The 10,000-nt window shown below is 43.5% G+C and overlaps 2 protein-coding genes across 2 annotated transcripts in view; one reads left to right on the forward strand and one right to left on the reverse strand.

Moving 5' to 3' along the window:
- The window catches only part of LOC308159127 (gelsolin-like), a gene marked incomplete at both ends in the record, with an annotated part of 16,988 nt that extends 13,651 nt beyond the window's left edge, over positions 1 to 3,337 (forward strand). Inside the window, one exon of the mRNA XM_080532880.1 lies at positions 3,168 to 3,337. Coding sequence (XP_080389006.1) covers positions 3,168 to 3,337 — 170 coding nt within the window. The remainder of the gene's footprint in view (positions 1 to 3,167) is intronic.
- Positions 3,338 to 5,853: 2,516 nt separating this feature from the next.
- Positions 5,854 to 10,000, reverse strand: part of LOC308159128 (transcription termination factor 1-like) — a gene marked incomplete at both ends in the record, with an annotated part of 27,826 nt that continues 23,679 nt past the window's right edge. Inside the window, one exon of the mRNA XM_080532881.1 lies at positions 5,854 to 6,080. Within this exon, the coding sequence (XP_080389007.1) occupies positions 5,854 to 6,080 (227 nt within the window). The remainder of the gene's footprint in view (positions 6,081 to 10,000) is intronic.

A 10,000-nucleotide genomic window follows, 5' to 3' on the forward strand; every position in this document is an offset into this window, starting at 1 on the left:
CAATACACCCCCCCTAACCCTACACTCCCCTAACACCCCCCCTAACCCTACACTCCCCTAACACCCCCCCTAACCCTACACTCCCCTAACACCCCCCCTAACCCTACACTCCCCAATACACCCCCCCTAACCCTACACTCCCCAATACACCCCCCCTAACCCTACACTCCCCAATACACCCCCCTAACCCCCCCCCCCCCCCCATTCTGCTGTAATATACCTGTGTGTGTATATATATACAGTGATGCTTGAAAGTATGTGAACCCTGTGTGCAATCATAGATTTTTTGGGGGACTCAAATCTTCCATAGCCTTCTGCAGACTGATGTGCTCTCACTAACCTCTTCCTGCTGTCCTCTGAGATCTCCTTTCCTCTCGGCGTGGTGTGTTTCACATTCACCTGTATGGATAACACATTGACCTGTATGGATAACACATTGACCTGTATGGATAACACATTGACCTGTATGGATAACACATTGACCTGTATGGATAACACATTGACCTGTATGGATAACACATTGACCTGTATGGATAACACATTCACCTGTATGGATAACACATTGACCTGTATGGATAACACATTCACCTGTATGGATAACACATTGACCTGTATGGATAACACATTGACCTGTATGGATAACACATTGACCTGTATGGATAACACATTGACCTGTATGGATAACCCATTGACCTGTATGGATAACACATTCACCTGTATGGATAACACATTGACCTGTATGGATAACACATTGACCTGTATGGATAACACATTGACCTGTATGGATAACACATTGACCTGTATGGATAACACATTGACCTGTATGGATAACACATTGACCTGTATGGATAACACATTGACCTGTATGGATAACACATTGACCTGTATGGATAACACATTGACCTGTATGGATAACACATTGACCTGTATGGATAACACATTGACCTGTATGGATAACACATTGACCTGTATGGATAACACATTGACCTGTATGGATAACACATTCACCTGTATGGATAACACATTGACCTGTATAGATAACACATTGACCTGTATGGATAACACATTGACCTGTATGGATAACACATTGACCTGTATGGATAACACATTGACCTGTATGGATAACACATTGACCTGTATGGATAACACATTGACCTGTATGGATAACACATTGACCTGTATGGATAACACATTCACCTGTATGGATAACACATTCACCTGTATGGATAACACATTGACCTGTATGGATAACACATTGACCTGTATGGATAACACATTGACCTGAATGGATAACACATTCACCTGTATGGATAACACATTCACCTGTATGGATAACACATTGACCTGTATGGATAACACATTGACCTGTATGGATAACACATTGACCTGTATGGATAACACATTCACCTGTATGGATAACACATTGACCTGTATGGATAACACATTCACCTGTATGGATAACACATTGACCTGTATGGATAACACATTCACCTGTATGGATAACACATTGACCTGTATGGATAACACATTGACCTGTATGGATAACACATTGACCTGTATGGATAACACATTGACCTGTATGGATAACACATTCACCTGTATGGATAACACATTCACCTGTATGGATAACACATTGACCTGTATGGATAACACATTGACCTGTATGGATAACACATTCACCTGTATGGATAACACATTGACCTGTATGGATAACACATTCACCTGTATGGATAACACATTGACCTGTATGGATAACACATTGACCTGTATGGATAACACATTGACCTGTATGGATAACACATTGACCTGTATGGATAACACATTCACCTGTATGGATAACACATTCACCTGTATGGATAACACATCCACCTGTATGGATAACACATTCACCTGTATGGATAACACATTGACCTGTATGGATAACACATTCACCTGTATGGATAACACATTCACCTGTATGGATAACACATTCACCTGTATGGATAACACATTCACCTGTATGGATAACACATTCACCTGTATGGATAACACATTCACCTGTATGGATAACACATCCACCTGTATGGATAACACATTGACCTGTATGGATAACACATTGACCTGTATGGATAACACATTGACCTGTATGGATAACACATTGACCTGTATGGATAACACATTGACCTGTATGGATAACACATTGACCTGTATGGATAACACATTCACCTGTATGGATAACACATTCACCTGTATAGATAACACATTGACCTGTATGGATAACACATTGACCTGTATGGATAACACATTGACCTGTATGGATAACACATTCACCTGTATGGATAACACATTGACCTGAATGGATAACACATTCACCTGTATGGATAACACATTCACCTGTATGGATAACACATTGACCTGTATGGATAACACATTGACCTGTATGGATAACACATTGACCTGTATGGATAACACATTGACCTGTATGGATAACACATTGACCTGTATGGATAACACATTCACCTGTATGGATAACACATTGACCTGTATGGATAACACAAGACTGACCAGGTTTCCCACCCGAACTCTTTCCTAAAGATCTGTCCTTCAACTGGTTCATTTGGCACCCAATTATCTACCCTCCTGATTCTACTTACCTACTGGATGTAACCAAGGCAACTTGGGGTTCACTTATTTTTGCACCTGCACTAATTGCACTTTATAATAATTAGTTTTCCTACTAGACACATGATTCCCTAGTCTAAACCAACATATGGAATTGGTCAATATAAACCTGTTATGTCAGATAATAAAGATTTCATGGTAAAAACCAACAAAAATCAATGATTGCACACAGGGTTCACATGCTTTCAAGCATCACTGTATATATACACGTAATATACAATATACATACAGATCTCTGCTGGTTGTTGTTTCAGCTGATCTCTGTGTGTTGCTGTTTCAGCTGATCTCTCTGTTGTTTCAGCTGATCTCTCTGTTGTTTCAGCTGATCTCTTGTTGTTTCAGCTGATCTCTCTGTTGTTTCAGCTGATCTCTCTGTTGTTTCAGCTGATCTCTCTGTTGTTTCAGCTGATCTCTCTGTGTTGCTGTTTCAGCTGATCTCTCTGTGTTGTTGTTTCAGCTGATCTCTCTGTGTTGCTGTTTCAGCTGATCTCTCTGTGTTGTTTCAGCCGCCCGGTACATCGAGACGGACCCGTCACAGCGCGACCCCCGCACCCCCGTGGTGAGGCTGGTCCAGGGCAGCGAGCCCCCCACCTTCACGGGCTGGTTCCTGGGCTGGGACCACCAGTACTGGACCACCGACCCCCTGGAGCGGGCCATGGAGGGGCTGCACGTCTAACACACACACACCTAGCCTCACTAACACACACCTAGCCTCACTAACACACACACACACCTAGCCTCACTAACACACACACACCCAAAGCCTCACTAACACACACACACACACACCCAAAGCCTCACTAACGAACACACACACACCCAAAGCCTCACTAACACACACACCTAGCCTCACTAACACACACCTAGCCTCACTAACACACACACACACCTAGCCTCACTAACACACACACACCCAAAGCCTCACTCACACATACACACACACCCAAAGCCTCACTAACACACACACACACACACACCCAGCCTCACACCCCCCCCCCAGCCTCCCTGGTCCTCTGCTGTTACAACTGTGTTCATGGTTCACTGCTGCTCCCCCCCCTCCCCCCTCACCATTATGACATCACATCCGTCCACCATTAAAGTCATTTTATTATTTACAAACATATGGGAGGGCTTCCTTACAAACGTGAGAATCAAACAGATGCCTAATAATAATAACAATAAACGTTTACAAACAAACAAACTGTCAGAGTATTTTTTTTTAAAAGTCATTCATCATTTTCAAGGCACAAACCAACCCCCCCCCCCCCCTCCATCAAACCCATAAACACTTTTTTTTTCTGGAAAACACTCCTAATAAACATACAAAACATGAAAAGAAAACCTGTTCAGAACACAACGTACATCACCCGAATGGACCTCGGACTCTAAAATGTCCACTCAATGTTCTGGTCATCAGTGAGAGTTTGACAGGGTGTGTCAGTGAGACAGACAGTGAGACAGACAGTTAGACAGGTAGGTAGTTAGACAGACAAAATAGGGAGACAAGTCGAGGGTAAAGGTAAATGATTATTTTATTAATAACTAAAGCAAAAAGTAATTTAGAAATGGGATGTGATAGTCAGTTTTATCAGTTGTGTAGGGTGTGGGTGAGTGATCTGTATGTGGAATGTTGTAAGGGTGAAACAAAGGAACAAAAGGTTGCCACTAACAGAAGAATCAAAAAAGGATATGTGGAGAGAGAGAGAGACTGAGGCTGTCCACACCAATACGTTTTTTTGATAAACGTTTTTCGTATATAAAAATATTACCGTCCACACCAGCATGTTTAAAAGCAATATAAACGCTGTCATTGGGCATTCCACACCAGTATGAATGAATGGACTTTATTGTTAATGAATGGACTGTTATTATTCCACACCAGTAGTCGGCGATATAATATTATCCCCATAGCCCCGCTGGCCAATCAGACGCCTCTGTCTCTCAATGTTCTCGTTAAAAGTCCAGTTAACAGTGAAAGAACTAGAAGCACTTTGTACACATGCATTTTCCTCACTTGTGTAGCCTCGAACACCGTTGCCTGTTGTAAACATAGTAGTTACTGGTGCTAGGATATGACGTTGGAGGGAACAGCAAACAGCTGCAGTGCGCATGATCATAGAAATCTACGCGCATGATGACGTGACGAATACAAAAAACTCTGTCTATCTCGTCCACACGTCAAAAAATACAGCGTTTTTAAACATCTTCACTCTGACAGGCGTTTTTAAAAATCATGGGGCAAAAACCTGTTTGCGTCTGGACGAACCCCCCAAAACGAATATATAAATCTACGTTTATCAAAAAAACGTATAGGTGTGGACAGGGCCTGATCCCCAACGCACAACCTAAATAGGCACAGGTGTGCTACATCAGCCAATCAGGCCTCCTCTCCCCACTGCCATCCTGCAACACAATCAGAACAAGACAGCAGTGGAGGGAGGAGACCGTAACACAGGCAACATGCAGCTGCAAGGCTGTTGACCAGGTCCAGAAAGTCATGTCATATCACCCCCACCTTAGCATCCCTACACTGGCTCCCCATCACATATAGAATTACCTTCCAGGTTCTGGTCGTCACCTACAGAGCCTCCATGGTCAGGCACCTGCCTACATCTGTGACCTCCTGCGTCCTTACAGCCCCAGCAGGTCTCAGGTCCTCTGACCAGGGTGTGTTGGTTGTCCCCCGTGCCAGACTGAAGACCCAGGGTGATGCAGCATTCCACACCGTGGCCCCCAGGCTCTGGAATGCTCTGCCCTGGGATCTTAGATCAGCGGTCTCGGTCGAGGCTTTTAAAAAAACAGCTCAAGACCGTCTTGTACAGACAGGCTAACCCCAAAAGTCTGTCTTTCTGTGTCTTGTTATTATTTGTTTTTATTTTTTATTTTAACTTGTTTACCTATTTCTTTTAACCTGCTGTTACTTCTGCTGTTTAATGATGTTTGTATAGCCTATGTAAAGCACTTTGTGACCGCTGGTCTGTGATGGAGGCTATATAAACAAACTTTGCTTACTTACTGATCACAAAACAATAATACAAAACGTTTTGTTTAATATTAAACAAATCGTTTCATCAGGTATCCTGGCAGTGAGACTGAGAGGGTTGTCATGACGACAGACAGACATTCCAGTTGTCTTCGAGTCCATCGAGTTCAACAGTAACCATCTGTCTCCATGGTTACTGTCGCTAGGGTTCATTTGACGTTGTTGACCTCGCTGAAGCCCTCCTGCTGCTGCTGAGAGAAGATCTGAGAGAGGGAGAACAGCTCCCGAGGGTCACCTCTGTCCTCCTCCTCCTCCTCCTCCTCCTCCTCCCCCTCGTCCTCCCCCTTCTTACTCTTCTTCTTCTTCTTCGGTTTCAGCTCCGTGAGTCGTTCTTGCAGAGCGGGCAGGGTGGTGTTATACAGGAAGTCGATCACCTCTGAGGACAGAGAGGTTAAAGGTCAGACGTGTCAGCAGCCCTCGCCTGTCACTGAGGAAACAACCTAAAAACACCAGAATCAAGAAGAGTCAAGAGTGACTTTAGACAGACGCTCTTACTATGAGGTCCTGTTCTCACATGAAAGTCTGAATCAGGACCCGGAGCAAGTGGATGAGTTTACAACATTGTTGCATAAATTATTTCTCTGATTTACGTTCTCACAGCCCTTCATGTAAACAAAGTAACATACGCAATCGAAGCAACAGACGTGGTAGTTGATTGGTCAGAAAAATAGAAAATTGCCCGTTCGTCCCGCTCTTATCCAGATCAACACGCGTGCGTGCGCTGTTGTTTTCCTATGGACAGCCTCGAGCAGCGTTCTCACCAAAAGTAAAGCGAAGCAAAGTGATGGATGCGTCGTTTCTAACCGGAGCGAAACCACCCTTTTCAAGCGGAGCATGCGTTGGTTGTTTGCTGCGGGAGCGACTTCGAATGCGCGTTCTCACAGCTCCAAACAACGCAGAGCAAAGCGAAACTTTATCCTAAACTCTGTTTCACGTGAAGCAAATGTCCTAGTGAGAACACACCCTAATGTTCTAGTGAGAACACACCCTAATGTTCTAGTGAGAACACACCCTAATGTTCTAGTGAGAACACCTCCTAATGTTCTAGTGAGAACACTCTAATGTTCTAGTGAGAACACCCCCTAATGTTCTAGTGAGAACACACCCTAATGTCCTAGTGAGAACACACCCTAATGTTCTAGTGAGAACACCCCCTAAATGTTCTAGTGAGAACACCCCCTAAATGTTCTAGTGAGAACACACCCTAATGCCATAGTGAGAACACACCCTAATGTCCTAGTGAGAACACACCCTAATGTTCTAGTGAGAACACAGCCTAATGTTCTAGTGAGAACACACCCTTATGTTCTAGTGAGAACACCCCCTAATGTCCTAGTGAGAACACACCCTAATGTTCTAGTGAGAACACACCCTAAATGTTCTAGTGAGAACACCCCCTAATGTCCTAGTGAGAACACACCCTAATGTTCTAGTGAGAACACACCCTAATGTTCTAGTGAGAACACCCCCTAAATGTTCTAGTGAGAACACCCCCTAAATGTTCTAGTGAGAACACACCCTAATGCCATAGTGAGAACACACCCTAATGTCCTAGTGAGAACACACCCTAATGTTCTAGTGAGAACACACCCTTATGTTCTAGTGAGAACACACCCTTATGTTCTAGTGAGAACACAGCCTAATGTTCTAGTGAGAACACACCCTAATGTTCTAGTGAGAACACACCCTAAATGTTCTAGTGAGAACACACCCTTATGTCCTAGTGAGAACACCCCCTAATGTTCTAGTGAGAACACACCCTAATGTTCTAGTGAGAACACACCCTAATGTCCTAGTGAGAACACACCCTAATGTTCTAGTGAGAACACCCCCTAAATGTTCTAGTGAGAACACCCCCTAATGTTCTAGTGAGAACACACCCATGTTGTTCTAGTGAGAACACACCCTAATGTCCTAGTGAGAACACACCCTTATGTTCTAGTGAGAACACACCCTAATGTTCTAGTGAGAACACACCCTTATGTTCTAGTGAGAACACCCCCTAATGTTCTAGTGAGAACACACCCTTATGTTCTAGTGAGAACACACCCTAATGTTCTAGTGAGAACACCCCCTAATGTTCTAGTGAGAACACACCCTAATGTTCTAGTGAGAACACACCCTAATGTTCTAGTGAGAACACCCCCTAATGTTCTAGTGAGAACACACCCTAATGCCCTAGTGAGAACACACCCTAATGTCCTAGTGAGAACACACCCTAATGTTCTAGTGAGAACACACCCTAATGTTCTAGTGAGAACACCCCCTAATGTTCTAGTGAGAACACCCCCTAATGTTCTAGTGAGAACACCCCCTAATGTTCTAGTGAGAACACACCCTAATGTTCTAGGGAGAACACACCCTAATGTTCTAGTGAGAACACCCCCTAATGTTCTAGTGAGAACACCCCCTAATGTTCTAGTGAGAACACCCCCTAATCAGGGTTTCCGTTAGAAAAATTCGCCGTCGGACATCGTGTCCGGGAAGAATTCGATTTACCGGACAAACGTGATATATTCCGGTCATCATTATTAAAATATAATATTTATTTATTTTTTCAAAATCATATATTTCCCCCCCCAAATCTAATATAGCTGTTTGTCGCGGTGATTACTGTTGTGTAGCGGCCTATATATGCCATTTAATGTATATTTCTCATCCGATACGATTAGATGCGAGCTATATAATATATAATAATATAACATGATTTGACGCATGCGCGCTATGCCATGCGTCAAATCCAGCGCTGAACGGGTCCAGCGCTGAACGGGTCCAGCGCTGAACGGGCGCCTCACTGGGAACTGAACAGACAGCATCGATCAATGAACGGACTCCACATTACGTTAACTGAAGTTTGTTAAATTGTTTGGGATTAATGTGAGTTTTCTATTTTCTCTTTCCAGTTTTACCCTTTTTTTTTTAAATCAATAAAACAACGTCATTTCTATAACCAGGTCTCGCTGGTTGGGAAGGCATTTCGTTTAGCTCGGGAGTATGACAATGGGGAGAACATAACTGTTTATTGAGAAACAATTGATAGGCAGTCTGGGATACGTATATAAAGAAATACCACAATGTCTAGATGTATAACATTTTATTGAACAGTAACAGTGCAAGCATGTAGGCTTCTGGCGTGACACGGCTAGCCTAATTTCCGTTCATATGCCTTTTATCAGATAAAAGAAAATAGAATAAAACTCTTTGAAAATAAATAGGCTTTAAATTAACTTGCAATGCGTATGTATAGGCTAATTTCCGTTCGATGTTACAGCCTAGGCCTATCGCCTATGCCTTTTCTCAGATAGATAGGGGATAGCCTTAAATAAAATAGCCTAGAGTAAAAACTCAGAAAATAACAATGGCTGCTCATATAATTCAGCTACTTATTAGGCCTACGTCGCTTTTTGGCAGCATTGAAGCGTGCAGCTGCGGACTTGAAATCAAAGCTGCAAAGTGTCTCTCCGCAACTTGCAATGCGCATTAGCCGTGTGACCTTGCCCTCCCCAAGGTGACTTCGGTCCGCAGTTTTAATTCGGTTCTGCAGAGAGAATCCTCTCTCTGCAGGCACACTGGAGACGGGAATCAAGCAGGCTATCTTGGCCAGTGTGGCCCACTCTGGGTAAATTTCGCTGAAGTCTCGGATGAGGACTTCGCAGGCTGTTGAGAAACGCAAGCCCCCATAACCACGAAGCGCTGTCATGACACCGATGGCATCTCGTTGCACGTTTGTGGCATCGATGACCGGGGCTGTGGCTGGTGCTGAGTCATCATCGCTGGTCATTTCTTGGCCAAAATGACCAATGATGGTCTGGATGGCCGGTTTAGCATATTCTTCAAGCGCTGAGGGGACGGAATGAGTGATAATGAATCAGTGATGGCCTATTTTTTTTTATGACAAAATTACATCAACAGCCAGATTAACTGAAAAGTAGGAAGGTTTAAATGTTATCCTGTTGTTTTCATCATTGTTGTTATTATAGCCTAATAATAATTATTGTTATTATGATGATGATAATTATTATTAGCCTAAGCTTACTTTGTTTTGCCATCTTTCCATTAATTTAATCGCTCGCTATGGTGCACTTTGAGCTGCAACGTTTGCGTATTACTATGGTGGACGGGTTGGCAGGGTTGCCAGATAGGCATGGGTTACCGCCGAATGGGCTACTGTGTTTAAGCGGTAATAGACTGGTTAAGCTGTAATCCCATCTGGCATCAATCCCATGTGGCACCTGTGCGCTGTTTCGCATAGGCCGGCCTACACATTAGGAGTCATCATCATGCCGGTGTCAAATC

Source organism: Nansenia antarctica (genome assembly GCF_963989245.1).
Source record: "Nansenia antarctica genome assembly, chromosome: 5".
In the NCBI taxonomy this organism is placed as follows: Eukaryota; Metazoa; Chordata; class Actinopteri; order Argentiniformes; family Microstomatidae; genus Nansenia; species Nansenia antarctica.